We start from the raw sequence: 20,730 nt of genomic DNA on the forward strand, positions 1-20,730 counted from the left end.
TGGCTTTGCTAACTTGGAATGTAACAAGGGCGGTTTAACAAGGAGGAAACATGAGGTGTAAAGTAATTATTCGACAGTATAGTATTCGATTTCTGTCATTTTGATGCTGTTTCTCCTCAAGGGACGAATTTGAGCAAAGAGACTGGAACTGTATGATTTACTGTGATATGCGGTTACCTCAACTTTCATTCATTTTAGTGGATATATATAAGAAATACGATGGCACTGAAAAGAACAATTAGTGAGGAGAAGAGAAGAGAAGAGAAGAGAAGAGAAGAGAAGAGAAGAGAAGAGAAGAGAAGAGAAGAGAAGAGAAGAGAAGACAAGAGAAGACAAGACAAGAGAAGAGATCAGACAGGAGGAGAATTTCACAGCACAGAGGAGATGACAGCTGATATCAAGGGAAGAAAAGGGAGATGGAAAAGGAGGGAAAAAACAGGAAAGTTAAGAATTGAGAACTGGTGGAGGCTCAAATTCATTTGTTCTCTCCCTCCCTGCGTCTCTACCTGGTCGCACCTTCTCTCTGCTCGACTAGTCAGTGTTCACAGCTATAAATCTTGGAGTGACATTTCGGCCAGTGAGTCCCACGTAAACACAGCCGGTGAAATGTCAGTGAAGAAGGCAGACAAGCCTGACTTAGGAAGAGGGAGAATAGAGGCAGTAATGTCACCACACTTTACCACACCGGCCATCAGTCTTCGTGACATTTAAGAGATCTTTCCCCCCATCGCTTCCGCCACTGCGGTTTGGAGAGAAGGAGCGAACACGGCGAGGGCCCCGATGAGTCAGGAGGATTAATGGTCGGATCTGATTACTAATAAAGGACAATGTTCTCTCTTCTATATGTAATTTGTCTTTATGTATGAGTCAGCAGCATTGCAGGACTCATAACCTCACAGCAGTGCCCAGTATTCTGTACTTATGTGACAGCAGCAATAGCACAATGGAGGAATACTCTGTTACAAAGAAAACTCCTGCATTTTAATATACATAAATGCAGGAGTACATAGCAGTAAAATGTACACGTTTGAAGATTTATATTCATAACTTTAATTACTCTGGTGCTTATATTATTTATGTGTGTGTGCGTGGTGATGCTGTAGGTCTGCTCTGCTGCTGATTGTATAATGTTAATGGATGAACGTATTTATGCATATAGCGCCATGTTGAAGATAGTTATGGGATTACTGTGAGTTGTTTTGCGCTGGTCTCTGATTAGTTCTGTGAAGGTTGCTGAAGAAGTTGATGGATTCATTATAGGAAGTCTGTTATTTGCATAATAGCACAATTGGCCATTCAGACAGCCACACCTCAGCTCAATGTGGGGTGCCATTTGTAAATGTCTCTTTTTAGAATTTTTCCTTGATTAATTCAAGAGGAATTTGTGTCAAAATACAATTAATTTTAATTAATCTTATATATGTATACTGCATATATCCTAACTAACTATCCTATCTAAATCCTTCATTACCTTCCCCTAATATTCCCCCAATATGTGGTTTTAGAATCTAAATGGAATATTTAGGATTTAAATATAGGATTGTAATTTATTGTTGGAATGTATTTGTAATTTAATTAATTTTATATTTAATAACATTCAAAAGTTTTATCTCTAAATGTAAGGGAATCAGACTAAATCATGAAAAAACCCCAAAAAGCCCCAATGAGGTTTTGTGTGCGCTGGTGTGATGTCGTGGAATGTTGAATGTGAGCAGTTTCTTGGGTCATCATCATGGGTCAGCCGTGATCGGCCATCTGTTGATTTCTCATGCTTGGGGTGCTTAGTTAGTGCACTTCAAGGAGGAGGAAGAGGAGTAGGAAGAGGAGGTTTCATACCTATGCTCCACGGTATATGGAAGGCTGTATATTTGGAGCAAAAGTTTGTGCTGCTGTTTGACGATGCGGTGCAAGAGAGCATTAGTAGATATGGGATTACTGCATGGTATGGTTTCATGTCCGTACCACTGAGAGCTCAGATTGCCCACCTTCTCCAGACCACAGTATAAATCAAGGGGGTAAAAACATCCTGCCCTTCAGATGATCTATGAGCACCTTCTGAGCAAAATGTCGTGACATTAGTGTTCCACCCTACTCAGGCTCTCCAGTCTTAGTGCTTACTCACTGATTGGTTAAAGGCATCATTGACAAAGGGGTTCTAGAGTCTAGAGTAGACATCTAATATGTATACTGTATATATGAAGTTGCATTGATGCTCATCTTGTTGACTATTAATGTCCATCTGTAGAAACCTCCCACATTGGCTTTGGACAGTGTTTTACATTTTGCACCCATGGCCAGCCCAACTTTTTCCACTGCTGAGTTTATGCCGTTGTAAATCTGTGAATCTGCAAAGCAAGTAGGAACTACAGGCATGAAATACATTTATTGCAGTAGAATCTACAATATTCCACTCTGAAATATAGTAGAGGGAAAGTATAGGTTCTCAAAGTTGGAATTACCAGTACTTCAAAATCAGGTTCAGTACTTGAGTAAAAGTAGCCTACTCAGCTACTTTTCTCCTCTGCTTTATGGTTATGCATTAAAGCGTGGGAGTACACTGTGGACGCTAAATCCATGGAGCTAGACAGATGGATGAAGTATTTTTATTGTTATTTTTACAACCATTTTCTATTTACAACCCCTTCCCTTAACCAGGCAGGTCATTTCAGTGTAAATCCTCTGCAACACTCATGTTATTTCTCTTCTGACTTTCAATCTACGTGTGTTTCCACTCTACATCTGTAATGAAACAGCTCCGATGGCAGTCTGACCTCTCACACCACATCACTCACGTCTTTCTTTAAATATCAGATGTGGCGCAGTTAAGACTGTTTGGGTATCACAAACGCATCAGAAGATGAATAATTTATCACAAATTAAAAACTAAATCACTTGAAAATTCTATCATCTCTCTCCTGCCTTGAGTTTCTTTCTTCAGCTTCCCCAGTCGCTGCTGCATGGTGGTTGTATTGATTTCTAAATGAATAATTGAGAAAGTCAGCTTAACTGCCCTTTTCAAATCTCCCTGGCCTCTTCTCTGATTCACCACGCCTCCCCCCTCTCGTCTTTCTTCTCCCCTGATCTATTTCCCTTATCACGCCATCTCCTCCCTTCTCACCTATACTCCTCCTTGTACCCTCTCCTCCTCCTCAAACCTTCCTCTTCACGCCTCCTATCCTTCTTCAGTCCTCTCCTCTCCTCTCGTCTCCGTGCTGATGTGGATCCTATTCTGTGACGGGTTGTTCAGCAGGGAATGGGTTGTGCGCATGGCTGACCAGCGAACCTCTGCGTATCATCTGTCAGCAAGACTTGCTGTTGTTTTAGAGTTCTGCTGGGAACTGTCTCCCTGTCTGTTTCTCTGTTGCTTCAACCTACCCCCCCCAAAACACACACACACACACACACACACACACACACACACACACACACACACACACACACACGCACACACACACACACACACACACACACACACACACACACACACACACACACACCTTCACTGTCTGTCTCTTTCCGTATCTATGACTTCTTTTCAGTCTGACTGGCTTTCGCTCGGCTTCCCTGCTCCTTATTTCTACTGTGCAACTTTACTCTCAACACAAAGCTGCTCAGCATTATAAAATGGGCCTTGCTTCTTGCTTCCAGTGAATCGATATGTTAATTCGGCGGAGGAGAAGTGGACTTAGAAGCAAGACAGAAGCTGTTTAAAAATCCCCCTCTGGTCTATCTTCAGTACAGGTGTTTCAGCTTAATAAACATCAGCATTTATACAGGTCTATTGATTTCTTTCAGTATATTATGTTGTGCTGTTTTCTATTTGCTAGTGGACAAATTCGACCTTCCTCTTGAAACTTCTTCGGCTGTCAATACCATTTCATCCAGGCTCTTTTCAATAGAGGCCTTTATCCATCCATCCATCCATCCATCCATCCATCCATCCATCCATCCATCCATCCATCCATCCATCCATCTAAACAGATGAACACAGCCTTGATATTCCACTTGGACCGTTGCTGTAGCTTATTAAACAATTCCCTCTTATAAGTTCAATCGACACAGAACAACAAGAGCATCCCACTGGAATGCTGGTGTATCTGACCCCCGGATGAATCAAGATCAATATTGGACTTTATCAAGTATTCAAGGTAGCTTCTCTGGGTAATTCAGGCAGAAGTAAAACGTGTTTGAGGGCAATATCATGTCCACCTCTTACATATTGACATAATGTCAGTGTGACATACGTTTTCTTAGTCTGGGGATAATTAAACTCAAACATGACATTCATATAAAACAAATACAGTCCAGCATAATGTAACATAATGTCTCCTGTTATTATTATTATTATTATTATTGGAGTATAACTTGCACAGCACAGTCTTTTTGTTTCTTGTGCTCCAATACATCTGCTTGTCAACACTGGCACACACTGATGTATATACAGTGCAGCACAAAGACAGCAGTTAATATGAGTCTTCTCATCCTGATTTAAGATCCTGAATTTTTGGGAGCTCTTGGCAGTGTCTCCGGCTTTCCCCACTCCTGAACACAGGAGGTCAATGTGAAAGGAGCCTTCTCTTCTGGAAACGTAGGATGACTTAAACTGATTTTCACTGTTTTGGTTCAGACATAAAGATGTATGGCCCGCCGTGAGTCATTTATGATGATAATAAATGGAGGGATCTCTTCAAAGAATGTGTGAACTACCCACTGTTCCTCAGCCTTTTCCACATTTTAGACCCATCACCCTTGCTGTAAGTGCAGATGATCTCTGTGGATGTTTCCAGTTTTCTGCTGCATGCATATATTCATGAACGCGGTGTATGAACTTGCATCAAGCTCAGCTGGGTTTGCTCACCCGCGGTCATGTTGTGTTTGAGACTAAAAGCCCGTCTCTTGCCTCCTACCACTCACACACCTTGCACCAGCAGGTGTAAGTGGAAACTCGACGGACACCTACCCCTGCAGCTCGGTGATCGGTGAGCCCAGCAGCTTTAGCCCACTTCTCTCTCCTAATGTTTCTGGTGTTGTTTTGTGTCTGATGGCTGATGTTTTCAGACACCTCTTCATGTAACACCAGTACTAACCCATCACCCCTCACTGCTGCACCCACAGCATCTAGCACCCAGCCGTGCAGCACCTCCTGCTCTCTCTCTCTCTCTCTCTCTCTCTCTCTCTCTCTCTCTCTCTCTCTCTCTCTCTCTCTCTCTCTCTCTCTCTCTCTCTCTCTCTCTCACTCTCTCTCTCTTTCCCAGTCTATGAGCTGTTTTTGAAATATTTAGCACCCTCTCCAGCTCACAAGCATGTGCTGCCTTTCTTTTGCCTGGCTGGAAATATATTGGCTTGGCAGTAAATGTTGGAGCTGTACAGTGTGGAGGTGCTTGAAAACGGATTTTACTCTTAAGGATATTTTTCTTTTCCCTGCAATGAATAGAGGTGCAGGGAGAGTCTGCTGGACTCCATTGGAGCATGCTGGCCCTGAAAGATGATGTCATTATTCTGTCCATTGGAAAGGAGATAGGTGAGATAGGTATCATTATCAGCCAGCTGGTAATCAAAGTCCAGTTATTTCCATCTCATTTCAAATTTTTAGTGTTCTGCTGATAGTGGTTTTAAATGGTAGTTTCTTCTAGTTCACGGTTTAAGATCAATTCCATCTTAAGTGCTTTTTGAGGCCCTAGTGTAGATTTTAAAGTCACAAGGAAACAACCTTTCAATGGCGCTGAATATAACAGGGAGAGATTGTCCAAAAAGGCATAACAGTGGAGCTGAACACAAAACGAAAAAGTCAGTGAAGCCCATCCCATATTCAGTGTAGCTGATGAAAGAACACACTCATACCCTTGAGGTGTCACAAATTCTCTAAACTGAATTAAATTTCAGCCTCTGAGATGCAGCTGTGGTTTCCGAGTAAAAAAGGAGTGAACACTGAAAAACACAAGACAGAGCTTCAGCTTTCCAGAGATGGCAAGGGCAAAGCGGAGAATAGTAAAAAGCTGTAAGGTGGGAATGTTTAAACCTAGTAAATAATAACAAAATGTGCTGTTTTCTGTGAACAAAAACTATATAAATATATACTGTTGCATATCTTTTTCCACAAGGTAAATGCAGACAAATGAGAGGAACATTTGGCAGAAATGCACAAAAGGCCCCCAATCCACAACATTTGCTTTGTACTTGGTAAAGATCAAACGCTGTGATTAGCAATTAATGCAGAATCTTAAGGGTTAGATCATTTTGATCAGAAAATATATGCATGTAGATGTCTACATTAACCGCAGTGCAGATTTAGTTAAAGTTGTATCGGCTATGTGGAGTTAACAAGAGCTTGAATCAATGAGCTTCTTCGTCTTCGTCTGAGGAAGGAATCAGATTGGAGAGTCAAGACAGAGACGATGCAAATGAATGATGTATAGTTGTAATGTTTTCAAAAGAATGAAGAATATAGGACATACTGTTGGATAAATCGACTATCCAAATATGGAAACGCTGCGAAAGTCAGCCATCTGTGTGCTGGCAAGCTGCTGCCACAAGTAGCCAGATGGACACTTGATGCTTTCTTGGATTAACACTTGACTTGGCTTGAGACGACTGCAAGCTTTACTGATACTCATTGTACTCATTGTTTTCAAAGAATGGATCTAGAAAGGAATCTAGCTGTGAACCAAGACTTTGCTAGAGATGCATTAATACTGGATTATTACAAACAAAGGTCTTGTCTACATCTTGTTGACTCAGTTACCAAGGTATTGTACTGTCATGTTTCATCCTGCCAACAATATAACAAAAACATGTCAACATAAAACATCTTTCTCATTTTCAATGGGAGACAACAATTGTCTTCAAATACATTTTTCCATCTTTCCTTTGTTGTTGTTGTTGTAAGCCTTGAAAATCCAATTTGCAAGACAAGGTACACTGTATGCAAGCCTGATGTTTTGCATTTGACGCACCCTAAGGATACTGGCATGGTTAAGTAATAAAGATACATTTCTTTGCATAGTAGTTTTTCTGGCCAGGATCCCAAAAGGTTTGATGCTTTGTATCTTTGAAATGCAGTCTCCACAGATAAAGGGCTTAAGGAGGAGAAGCTAAATCAACAATCTGTAACTTAGTGTAATAATGAAGTCGCAAAATATTATGAAACTCTACTTTAAATGTAAATGTGACAAGGACAATTTATTTCCTTAGCAGCCATCAGAGACAAAGACAAGGCAAAGTGCTCAGAGTAGACAGAAATGCAGTAAAACATTTACAACAGTGTAAAAGAAACTGAAAAATCAATGCCCATGAAACAAATCATTAGAATAAAATAATACTAATAAATAATAACTGTTTCATCTGATACATTTATTACATACGCAGCAGAGTGGAGCCCTGTGCAGACTGCTGCCGTTAAAGGTTGAACCCCCAAAACTTTGAAAGTCAGAACACTAATAAAATGATAATAATACTGAGCAATAACCTCCAAAACTACTTATGAAACACTTTCAGGCAACACATTCAGACAATCCCAAGAGTTTGCCCAGCATCCACTTGGACTAATTATATTTGAATAATTTTTAATTAATTTACACTATTTTGCTTGTTTTCCACACTGTTTTAATATTTAACCCTTATTACTCTGCTGTGGTAACATGTGCTTGGATTCTACTTGTTCTATTGTTTTACTGAATTTATTCTGTCACTCGGCATCAAACTAAATAATGATAATAATAATAACATTTGTTTATGTAGCCTCTTTTGTACAAGAAATGCAGTACTTACAATAAAGACATTACATGCACTGGGTGCTTCACGCAGAAATAGACAGAAACGGAAAAATAATAACAAAAATAAAATAAAACTTAATGCATAGGATGAAAGAAATCAAGTAAAGCGATTGAATTTGGTGGAGTATTGAAAATGTACCACAGCCTTGCTTAACAATCTAAATGTGTTGTGTAACATTCACACCCATGTAAGATCCCAGATCCTCCCTTTTATTCTTGATGATGAGATGAGAACAATTGCTATGTTTTTGTCAGCTAGGCAGCAGGATAATACATGTTTGATAAAAGTTGAGTGAAATTAGAATAGAGTTGAGTGGGAGAATGTTGCCTGCCATTGTTACTGTCATCATCCAATAATATTGTCTATTGTCCTAGTGCCTCTTTAAAAGACGCAGCACAACTTTGTTCCCTTTGTTCCTTTTAGCGCATTTCTTGTCACAATTTTGCAATAATTTTTGTGTGAGCATGTCAAACTTGCAAAGAGAGAAAAACAAGGGATTCAGCTTAAATATCCTTACATTGTTTTATGTAAATTGAATGTAAATGTTTTGTGTGTGTTTTCATGTCAGTTCTTGTGCAAATCAAGCCTTTCCTCATAAAGTTAAAGCCAGATTTACTGTGATGGTCCTTCCACTGCTGCAAGCTGAGGCATTCAATTTCTTCACCAGTATATAATTTTAACACTATAGCGTGTATTTTAATCATATATAGCACATATCCCTAAACAGTCATTTCATAGAATGGTCATAAACTGACACACAATGAACCTGTGGTACAGTAGTGATCTAATCCAAACATTTGTATTACTAGCACAGAGCATGTTACTTTTACTTCACTACATATCTGAACTAAGATATGTAAGATATATATTAATTTACTCTTGTCAAAAAGCGTGATTAAGAGTGTTAGTTGAAAATTATATTGATTATCAGGCTCCTGCTCTCCATGTGCTCTATTGCTGGGCTAAATCACTTCAATCAATCTGTTATCACAAAAATCTCTCTTTTCCAGGTGTGATTTAACGAAAGCAGCAGGAGTTACAAGCCTAAAAATTCGAACATCCTTCAAACATCAGCAGGATCGCTTTCAAACCACAGTCAGACAATCATAATATCCCTCATCCCGCTGTGGACTGGAACTCAGCAACACAGGGACACACTTTTCTTTCCACATCAGGCGGTTTGCGGTCTGCACACCCTCATATGAAAGTACGCCTGCACGTTGTTATCTCACTCACTCCCTCACTCACACAGCACCGTGCACACAGGCGAGCCTATCTGCAGAGTAAGCCAGGGCTAATTAGGCTGCCTGTCCCCTGTCTTATGGGACAGTAGATGGAATCTGTCGGCCCTGTAGTGTTCCTTTGATCTCCGGCTGTCAAACACTCAACTGTGCTGCCTTGCGTTAGGGAGTCCCCAAGGAAATTGAACACACAACTACACACACGCACACACTTAAGCTGCCATGCACGTAAGCAGAACCTACGTATACATCTACGCAATACTGGACACATTTCACGTGTGGACGCATTCCAGCTATGGTACCCCACACCAGAGCTGAATTTATGTGTATCCAGTTTGATTAGTATTGTCCCATTTATTGGAAGTTATTCATTCATTTAAGATGACTTCATGTTCCCTGTGGCAACAGATTAGATGAGCTATGTTACGATGTTGGGTGGGAGTCTGTGAGAGGATCATTGTTAAAGCTAATTTGATGGGAAACATATGGGAACCACTAGATGTACCCACAGTTAATGATGTGACTACCACAGTTTGACTAAGGAAAATACTTAAGAGATGAAGTGATGAAGTGAGTGCGTCAAACAATTTCCAACCGTGAGGCGTGTAGACATTCCTGCCTGCATAGAGCATCTTTGTTGTAAATGTAAATATGTCTTATTCTTTCTTTGGATGAACAATATTAATAATACAAACCCTTTTTATCCAAACATTTGAAGAAAATGTACTTTTTGTTAATTAATCAATATATTTATGTATGTATGTATGTAAAAATCCCGAAAATTGTTTAAAAAGATTTGTCATTAATGATCACCTTGAGTTTATGTAAATACTGTTTGCATGTATTATATTGATTTGATTAATTTATATTTATGAAGTACCTGTAATTACAGACTAAACGGTGGAATGGAAGAAGGACTTAGTACTGCCCAAATATGCCTCAACAAGCCTACTTTAAAAGAAATAAATCATTTGCCTACAGCAGTGGTTCTCTACCTGTGGTACGTGTACAACCAGCGGTACACAAAATATTCCATGATGGATCACCCCAGTCTACTTAGTTAAAATAAACGAGAATTATTTTTTTGTGGCCATACTTGCAAATAAAATGGGTTTTGTTAGGAATTGGTTTAAGTTGTATCAATTTTTTCTCTGTTTAAAATAGCCAAACTAATCCTATATACACACTAGGGACTTCCGTTGCACTATACTGTAGATCTCTATGACTTGGTTGCTTGCTTGAGGTTGGTGTGGTGGTAGTTTTGCTGATGACTACACAAGCCGTTTTCCCATAGAATTTTATTTCCAAAAAGCAGTCAGAGAAAAGTAAAACAAGCCAGTCAAGTAAATCAAAACAAATTCCCCAATGGAAGAAACAGAAAGCCAAAAAAGACAGAGGGCATGATATATATACAACAGCAGACATCTTTTTGGTGTTGTAGTACCAGCGAATCACTTAGCGGACTCGTGGTATATCACAAAAGGTAAAGGGTGAAAACAAACATCATAATAATGAGTTCTTGGATGGACAGAGTAGGTTCTAAAGTCAGCTAAGGCACACAGTCTCCCCGAAATATAACAAGGGGAAACGTCAGTTCAGAGAAATTTGTGCAACAGTTGCTCAACAATACATTCCAGCAAGAACAACAACAATCTGGCATGAGATTTTTCTCTGAGAGGCAAATAGAACAAGGTTTTTGTCACGTGTATCCGAAACACTGAAACAGGTTATGTACTTTGATCAATAAACACCATTAACCACTCTTTGTGCCAAATTATAGACACTTCAAAAATTCTTTATAATTCAATGTCATAATCAGTTTACCACATCTGTATTTACATGTACAATAACTTTGAAACAATATTTCATTATAAAATACCTATGTACATTTTCTTCATTTGTTACTCATTTTGTTACAAAATAGGACTTTCACATTGAGTTACATTGATTTACTTCACCCTTTTCCAAAACTGTCATTGAGCTTACAGAATAATATGTATTGTATGACGTAATTCATCTGAGCATGGTGGCACTATGAGTTTAGACGGTGATAGAAGCCAGCCAGTGAAAAACACAATTGTTTTTTACACCCCAAAGCCAAAGCCAGTTAAGAAGTGAGAAAGAGGGAGCGACAGAAACTGGGATTAACACATCTGACAGAGAGGAGAGGTGAACCTGACGTTAATGAGCAGTAATGTCTCTTCCTTAGCCTTTGCAAAAACACTCCCTTAGCTCATCTGGAGGATAAACAAGGTTGGTAATCACAGACTGAACTCCTCAACGGCTTCAGAGGGAAATCATTTAAAACTAAAACAAATATCTGACCGAACCTATTGTTCGGAAGTGTTGTGGTACAGTGTAACACACAAATTAATTCACCTAATAATGATTCATTGATAGATTGTCATGATGGCAGTTGAAAAGGTGCCATTGATCCAATCCTATAAATGAGGTGTGAGGACACAGTTTATATTTACTGGAAATTTTACATTATTGTCACAGCATTATTGTCACTACCACTCACTGTCATTCTGAAACGGACATGAACCATAATACACCAAAAAGCACAGTAGCTCCCTTAATCCAGACATTACCCAATGTGTGCTTTGTGCAGTGTTTTTGTTCACCTTCTCTGCTTGGTGAGGTTGTTAGGCAGCTGACCTCTGACCTCACAGGTCAGGGTGGCTTCCCCTTGTGATGCACTTGGCAAACAGCCATGTAAGAAACCAAGACAAGAAGATCTATTCAGACAGGACAACACTGACTAACACAGGTGCGGGCCATAAAAAGGTACAGTATATGTTTGGGGTGTTGGCCTTTGTAAATAAAGGCAGCTTTCTTTACAAAAAATATTTGTCATGCTGCCAAGGCAGCGTCGCAGTTATTTAGTCACTGACTAAAATATTTGTATTAATATAAACTTATAAATAAATAGCGACTCATGGACCCATCCCCCATTCACACAATTTTGAAAAATCCTTGTATATTCATGTGCAACATAATGTGTCAAAAATGAAAATAAGTAAAAAGATTAAACTGAAAACAAAAAGGAGACTATGAAGATCAGCTTGAGATAATTCTGTTTGAGGCAGGTTGCTAAGAGACCATGGGGGTAATTAATAAAACACGGCTCCAGATTTCAGGTGTCCGTAAGGGCAGATAGCTTCACACAACAATGTCTCCTCATTCATAGACCTTTGTTACCAATTACAATTTAGCATTTGCGTTGAAATAGACAATACTACAGTATTTCCTGATTTGCATTGTATTCTTAAAAGACACAAATTTAAAACTTGATTCAGTCTGATTGTGTTTATAGAAAAGGCAATCTGTGACACTGAGGTCTAAACCGCCCCCTCCTCAGGTGAACCTCTGTGTCTCACTGTGTGCCTCATACACGCTGCACCACTTTTGAAGTTGTCAGCTCGCTTTGTAAATCACAGTACATGACAGCATTGTCTTGCATGTCAGTGTCTTGAAGTCACAAAACGTTCACGCTATGAGACTGATCACTAGAGATTGGCAACACAGGGACACGCACTACGTGACGTCTTCCCTGGAGAAGTGTCTTCCCTGTGTAGCGTGAAGAGTATGAAATGTCTCAAAGGGACCTTTTGTCGATCAGGGCCTTTTGTATGCGAACACCCATATTTTGCTAAGCGAAAAAAATGACTTACAACAGATGTTGCAGTACATTAACACGTGGACTTTCCTTGGCTTTTACCTGGGACAATGCATTACTGCTGCGCTAATTCATGTAACAGAAGTCTTCTGAATGAGCTTCAGTTGTTGTGGAGGTGACTCAGCCCATCACCGTGTGGTTGATGGTTGAATTATCCCCCAATACAGACTTTGTACAATACAGTCCTTACTTTGTTTTCTACCTGTCAACATCTGGCTTTCATGACAAAAACAACATTATCATTTTATTATACAACAATAAAAGAAGCATTTGTAAGCTTAGAACACTAAAATGTCTAACATATAATTGCTATTATAATTCAAATAGTTGTAATTATTCAGAGAAGGCCTCTATAATTGCATTTTTTCCATATTTAAAGTGACTGGGCAGATGTTTCACTCATCACCACAGTTTAAACATCCTGATCAGGCACTGAATTTATGTCTTAATTGTGCTATTATTGATATATTTATATATTAAGTTTTATAAACTTAGCGTACTAAGTCACTGAGCTGTCAATAATTCAGAGTTTTGAAGTAATTGGCTTTCGCAATGATAAGATTATTGTTTTTCATATATACTGGGAACCTTTAATGGTGCTGCATTTGCGTCGTATCAAAATAATAATCAACTTGTTTGGTGTATCTGAACACTGACAATGTCTCGTAGTTTGACATAAATTGTAAGAGGCACATCATTCGCTCAGTACCAGGCTTCCTCCTTCCATAGATCTAACAGCTAAGGCCTGTTTGGAGCAGAGCTTAGTCTACTCCCAGCGTCCGCAATTCCATTCCGCTCTCACATCACCGCTGTGCCCTGTGCGGGGCTTTGAACGCTGACTTGGTAATTCATTCAACAGCAAAATAAATGCTTATATTTGCAACGTTTGATCACAGTAAAATTCAGCCATGACGAGAAAATAAATACTTGAGAAAACTGAAATTGCAAAGCCAACATAATCCCCCCCAAAAAAGAGGAACCCTGTGGGAGGGTCTCAAAACAATTCTCCTCGCTTTCTGTTCAGACGCCCACACCAACCCCTCCAAAAAAAATCCACTTTTCTTTTGTTTCCTTCTTCTCCTGAGACAGAGGAAGAACACTTTCCCCTCCCCCACCTGCAACAACGTCCATAAATAAATAAAAATCAGCAGTGTATCCACTGTGTTGTGGCCTCCCGTCCAGCTGGAGGCCCCGCTGCTACCTGATGCGCCCGTTGGCTCGCGGCGCTCCCAGATGAGATTTGGGGTCTGGGCTCAGGGAGCTCCAAGAGGTCTTGGGGCAGGCTTGCATGACAGGGCAGGCGGTAGGGCCCACGGCGCAGACATCCGACGCTTCCCACAGCTCGCCCACCAGGCTGTCTACCCAGCGCTCCAGCTCAGAGCCGGTCAGAGCAGCATTCCTCTTGGCCTGCTCCACGTAGCCCAGGCTGACTGGGATGTTGAGCACGGGGTTGAGGCCATGGAAACTCTGCTCCATGTAGCTGTTCTTCGCTGGCCCATTGTGGAACTTCAGAGTGTCCTCTGGAGAAACGTGGGAAAGAAAGACACAGAAAAGAAAAGAGGGAGAGAGATGATAGTCGGCGGTCAGAAAGTGAGAATGGTGGTTTGAGGGTGAAAAGGTAAAGGGTAGAGAGAGAGAGGAAGAGACATGGATAATTAAATACCAACGCTTGCTACGTGATTTGCTTTGTTATTATCTTAAAGGCTTTCACTGGATGCTAATTTGCTTTAATTGATTTTCACAGTCACACTTATTAAATCCTGTTCTTTGATGCAACGCCTCAAGTCAATGCAACACTGACTTCTTTAAAATGACCTCAGAAACACTCAGATACCCTCACCCTTTCTTCCCATAAGGCTCAAAGCTTCTCCTTAAAACACCCTCTCCACCCTGAGTTTGAGCGAGGCTGTAAATTCCTCAGCCGTCCTCTAACTGGGGCGCAAGCAAGAACTTCTAAGTGTGGCTATGGAACACAGATTCTCTCCGCATTGGTCTCTCACCCAGATGTTAGCAGACATCAGTGCTTTTCATGGACTAGTGACAAAAGATGGAGTCAGACATGGAACGCTGTGCCAAACCCAGGGATGTCCGACCAAAGCCAGGAAGCCTGTGGTATAGCAGTGTGTGTAAATTTATGACTGCATGTGTATAGTTCCATGTATGTGAATGAATTTTCTACAGTGGTGTGTGTGCGTATAACTATGCACAGTTGCGTGTGTGCGTGTGTGTGGCTGCTATTGCCGATGCGGGTGGAAGGCCACGTCATAAAGTTTTACTGGAGCTGCATGTAAGAGAGAGCGAGCTGGTGCCGTGTCATGGCCGTAAATTACAGACGGGTGGATGCAGCAGCGAAGGCGAAAGCTTACATTACGGCCACGCTTACACGCACTCGGACACATGGCGAGTGACGCTTACACAAGCCTATTACGTAATGACTTTAGACGTTAGTCAAACACAGAGAGATTGACACTGTTACCTATATATGCTTACGGAGTAGAACAAAGGATTAAACCACACTTACGTTTGCCATCTGTTACAATGTGTGAACTTCAATGCAGGAATATAAATGAAGTGACATAAACAACAATACGTGAGATTGTTTGTACAAAGTTTTGCAATGTGGCGCATTTGAAGGAGCTGCCCTATTTTCTCTATGTTGTTTAATGCAAACAAACAACACCTATAAGCTGTGATGAATATTTTATTCACACAACAGATCCATCATGATCCCACTGAGACACAGGCTAAAGAGAAAACACGTAACTTCATTTGTTGTTTCTCTTCATAATTAAAATGACTCAGTCAGAGTATTAAATGGAAGAAGGCAACTCTCTGGTGACTTTCACAGCAAACTGACGGCTTATGGACTAGAACAGCGCAGTCTTGCCCCCTTATCCATGCTGGCTGATTGATTTAATTGTGTCATTGTTTTTGGAAGGCTAAGTGCTCTGTTGTTAACACTCTGTTTAGTATGTATGAGCAGCTTGCTGGGTTATTAGGGGTGACTTGATGACAAACAACCAGGGCCTGCAGAGGCCCAGAAGCTTGATTAGAAAGGGCATCATTGCAAATACAATGTTCTGTGTGTGTGTGCGTGTGTTTCTATGCGCGTGTTTGTATGCTGGTGTGTTTGTCCAGATATTTTTGAACATCTAAACCAGCAATCATTGCTTCAGAGAATGACAGGCTGGTTGGTCAAGGGCAAAATGCCACAATGTTGGTCCCGACTTTTATTCTTTGTGCATTCATTGGAAGGAGTCTCAACTAAACTAAAACGACAAAAAATATAGGAAACCTCAACTGAAGATAGAATTTGTCGCTGTCTTACTGCCAAAGATTACAAGTCCAGTATGTATATGGAAGCTGAGCGTTATGATTGTTCCTGTTTTAGTTATTTTGAATGGGAATTTACCCGCAGCCAGCAAAATATGCTGGCTGGCTGTTGTATTGAGAACTCATCACAATCCTACAATGCATACTACCTTTGCATCACAAACATCATTTATAAGTTGACAGTTTGTGGCTTGAGACACAACATTAACTGCACTACTAACAGTTGAATCAACACTCATCTGACACTATGAAAATACCGTCACATAACGAGTTTCACAAAGGATCAATTTCAAGCCACCTCTATTGGACTGTACAGAATTCATATTTATTTTAACTACGCAGATTCAGCCAATCCAATTTTCCAATAGGTTAATTATCATCGACCAGGCCTTTTTAAAGCGATTGAAGCGGCTGACAAGGCGACTGTTCTGAACCTTCAACATCGAGAATTACCTACTAAACTTTCCCCTTCTGCTACTCTGGGGATTTTTAAAGGCTTAGAATAGTCTGGAAAGTGACAAATGGACAAAGTCTGGATTTGTGATTCAACTGCAGATCCTTTCTGCTAAAAGCTGCGGTGTTGGTACCGTAAGTGTATTTTGGTATTAGCTTGACATGCATGGTGAGTGTGGCTAGTTGGCTGTACAATAACGTTGTGGTTATTTTCACCCATTTAAAATACCTTTCAGCTTATGTAGTCAAACTGGAAGAGTGCCACTCTATATAGGAACAGATGCATTATTGATCAAGAGCTCATTTTAGCATAATTTAGCTTATGTTAGACCGGCACTGTGGATTTATGATTACAAATGATTCACTCGCACTCAACAAGTATATAGAACCATGTCCCAGCACTCAGCTTACATGGTGCATAATAACCACACAAAAACATGCACAAATTACTTGTAAGACCAGTAAGGCACTCGTTTTAACACAGCTTTTTTCTTTTTTTTACAAAATGGGCACTGTCGAATAGATGTTTGGAATTGGTGCTATTGGCAAGATGACTCATTTTAGTCTATTTATGTGCACTGCAGCTCAAACCCTGATGGCCATGAGGAAAGGGCTGCATTGCATTGCTGGTAATTGCACAACCATATGGTGCTTGTTTCTTTGGAAAATTAATGTATAACCAGCATAAAGCAAACAAAAAAAGTGTTGTCAGATTTTCATTTATTACGGAGAAGTATTTGTTTTTAATGTTTGCTTGCATCAATCAATTTAATCTAATTTAATTGAGACAACTATTACAGTTTCTGCATATTTTCCTCATATCTGCAACCCAAAATTCATTCAATTTGTTTGATGTAGAAGCTAAGTTTGAAATCGGTTTAATTCCTTGTTCAGCGACAATTACCATGCAAAGGTTTACAGGAAACTCATCTCACCTTGCCGTATGGGTTGGTGCTTATTGTAGGCCAACGGGGCAATGAGGAAGCGCATCTCAGCCACAGGGCTCCAGTGGTGCAGGATGCGGACGCTCCACACGCCGGGCCGCAGAGGCTGGTTGAGCGGCGGCCGATAGTGAGTGAACTCGGCACTGGCATCGATCAGGATGTCGTACGTGGCTGCGATGACGTTGGTGGGGTCGATCCACACGACAGTGACTGTGACGTTGGGCCCCTTGTTCCACTTCTGCATGCCTACGGTCTCTTCCATGGGCCCCATGAGGCCACCAAAGTTCCGGAACATGCGTTCTTTGGCGTCCCATTCGGTGCCGATCTGAGAGGGAACGGAAGAGAACAAGGAAAGGAACACAATAATGAGTGACAGAATGAGGTGAGAAGAGAGACGAGGAGAGAAACTAATAACATAAAGGCAAATAAATTCACTGCTGTTATACAACGTGCAATGAACATAAAAAAGTAACATCATTTGTTCATCCATATCTACAGCACATGTTTTATCTGGGGAAATAATCTTCAACATGCATTTTTTATTATGGAAGCTCATCAAAACCTCCGGCCCAACCTTCACAACACAGCAGCTACATTATGTTAAATGCAGCCGCTGACATGCCTTGTAGTTTCTACACATTTCAAAAATGTTTCCACAGGTCCTGGTACACTGTAAGCCAGAGTATATCATTAATGAGAAATATGAGAATCACGAAGACTGAAGAAGACATATGGGCAGCGCCGACCATATATCGCCTTAGGGTGAGGATCAAATGCATCGCCTGCTGCTCGCTGAATACATAGCGGCCCAGAGGGGGAGAGAGAGCGAGAGAGAGAGAGAGAGAGAGAGAGAGAGAGAGAGAGAGAGAGAGAGAGAGAGAGAGAGAGAGAGATTAAGAGTAATGAACACAAGTATATAGACCCAATTATATGCAGACAGAGTGACCACAGAAAATAGGGATTCCAGGGACAAAAAGAACAGAAACGTTGAGAGAACATCGATTTTGCTTTTACAAAGGAAATGTAACAAAAATAATAACAAATTATAAATGTTTGGTGAATTAACACCATTACATATAATATGATTACAGAATTACAATTTAGTTAAGTTTCATTGTTGGTTTTTGATCTGAAGTGAATTCGGGATTTTAGAATTATGCTTTATAAATAAGAGTAAAACTATTTATTTTCTACTTAATTCATAACGTTAATCAAACTAACCAAAACAAATCCCTATAATTGGCTATTCAGATGACGTTGTTGTTTTGTTAAGTATATTTTCACAGTTCAATAGCTTTAAATTTCAACTTAATTGAAATAACTATTTATCATGACTGAAAATATAAACAGTTTGACATAAAATAGGCTGTAAAACCACCATTATGTTTTTGCATATGCACAAACATATACTATTTGCCAATGCAATATACAGTATCTGTGATTAACTGATATCAGCCTGCAGATATATTGGTCAGGATCTAGAAATAAACTAAGAGAGACGAGGGAAAAATAGCAAACAGAGACAGAACAAATCAGAGAGCAGGAAGGGATACAAATACCACTAATTGCCTTTAATGTCTTCATTGCGGTAACGACTGTAACTTAAGAGGTGTGATGTGTCTTGGGTTGCAAAAATATCTAAACTGTGCGGTGTGCAAAATTAGAACGATAGGAAGATCGAAATTGATGGGAAGACAGGAAGATTCAGCTGGGAGAGAAGATATACACAAATACACTGACGCTGTTACACGTCTGGGATGTTGGCAGAAATGTGAGAGCGATGGCGGCTTTAGCAAGTGCTCATCCTTACAGTGGTAGCTGATTAACACAGCCTCACCCCGTTGGACGATCGATGGCTGCCTGGAACTGACTGTGTATTACATCCTTTGAGAATAGAGTTTGTGATGTATAAATATACGCCACTGGCGTAAATGAGTAAGCGAGAGAGAGAGAGACAGAGAGACTGTAACAGTCTTGGCCATCTATAAAAGATACCCTACTTCCATTTAAATTATCGGATTGACCTCTGCCATTTCCGCCAAATGGACCTTGATTCTTTCTCTTTAAATCCTCGACAGACTATACTAATCAACTCCCTTGTCTGGCACCTCTGTAGTTCATTACCTTATTCAAGCTGACTTGCTGGCACATAGAACACCCTCAATTGATTCGCAACAGTTTGATTCCAATCCTCAGAAAGAAATGAAAGTGGTATCGACAAAGGAATGTCACTGTAATCCACTGGGAGAGAGTCTGTAGACAGCCAACTGAAGTTAGACTTGTGAGTTGGAGATTCAGGCAATATTTGCATGTTGTGGTTGGGAAAAACCCTGGAGACTTGCTTCTGGTTCTTGGCTGAAGTTTTGCAGCCAAATATGAGTGAAAAGGACAACATGAAATATGCACCAAGCATAGTTTCCTCTTTTGGAGGTTCAATCAAAGTCAGTGTAGGAGCTGTTGATTCTGGACAGATGTACTGGCAGCTGCCCTGGTTCAGACCCACAATGTATATAGCATATACAGTATATACCATTAACCCAACCATCCATCTATGCGCTCATTGTTTATGGAGGTCTGGGTCAAAGAGGCAGTGCTCTAAACATAGTAGTCCAGATGTCCCTCACCTAATCCACATTCCAATATCCAGACTGGATATGTAAAATCTTTAAAATCTTCTACGTCTGTCTTGTGCTCTCTTCCCCAGTGGAAGGGTCAGAAATAGCGGCCCATGGAGCCGTCCTGAATAGATATGGCCAAACTCCTATCCCTGTCCCTAAACCAGAGTCCTGACACCCCATGGAGAGAAGTCATTTTCACCACCGCAGTCTTCTTCTTTTGGTCATTAGACAGAGCTTATGAATTGGGAAACAATACATGCAGAGTGATTAATTAGTGCAAACACAACTTGTTAAGTAGCAGAAGCTCTTGCCGCATGACCAGTGCTCAATCTCCACTCGTTTACCATGCCATACTCCAATAGAAGCATGCAGAGCACACTTCCCTGTATGGCACTACATACTGTGTATCTGTGTATATTCTATATGCATATAGGCACAAATGAGTGAAATGGGGATTCCCTGTACATACTGAGGGGCTGCAGAAGAGAAGCTCCACTCAACACTGTGTTTGGATGAATACATTATTACAATACTGCATCACATTAAAAATATTCTTTGACACATCTTCTTTTCCTCTCCCCTCACTCATAAATTAGTTCACAGGTTTGCATAGTTCGCAGTTCACCATGATCCTGCATTAATTGGAAGCATTCGGTCAAAAAAGTGTATTTTCCTTTGTTAAGCGG

At 40.4% G+C, this 20,730-nt stretch overlaps 1 protein-coding gene across 1 annotated transcript in view; it reads right to left on the reverse strand.

The window, feature by feature from the left end:
- Nucleotides 1–10,989: 10,989 nt before the first annotated feature.
- xylt1 (xylosyltransferase I) overlaps nt 10,990–20,730 on the reverse strand; it is a 66,792-nt gene continuing 57,051 nt past the window's right edge. The window contains exons 10-11 of the mRNA XM_076145787.1: nt 17,418–17,751; nt 10,990–14,216 (exon numbers count right to left, since the gene is read on the reverse strand). Of these exons, the coding sequence (XP_076001902.1) occupies nt 13,894–14,216; nt 17,418–17,751 (657 nt within the window). The 3' untranslated portion in view covers nt 10,990–13,893. The remainder of the gene's footprint in view (nt 14,217–17,417; nt 17,752–20,730) is intronic.

Source organism: Genypterus blacodes, unplaced genomic scaffold (assembly GCF_046128005.1).
Source record: "Genypterus blacodes isolate CSIRO-AG114 ecotype Tasmania unplaced genomic scaffold, CSIRO-AGI_Gbla_v1 ptg000030l_1, whole genome shotgun sequence".
NCBI classification, from domain to species: domain Eukaryota; kingdom Metazoa; phylum Chordata; class Actinopteri; order Ophidiiformes; family Ophidiidae; genus Genypterus; species Genypterus blacodes.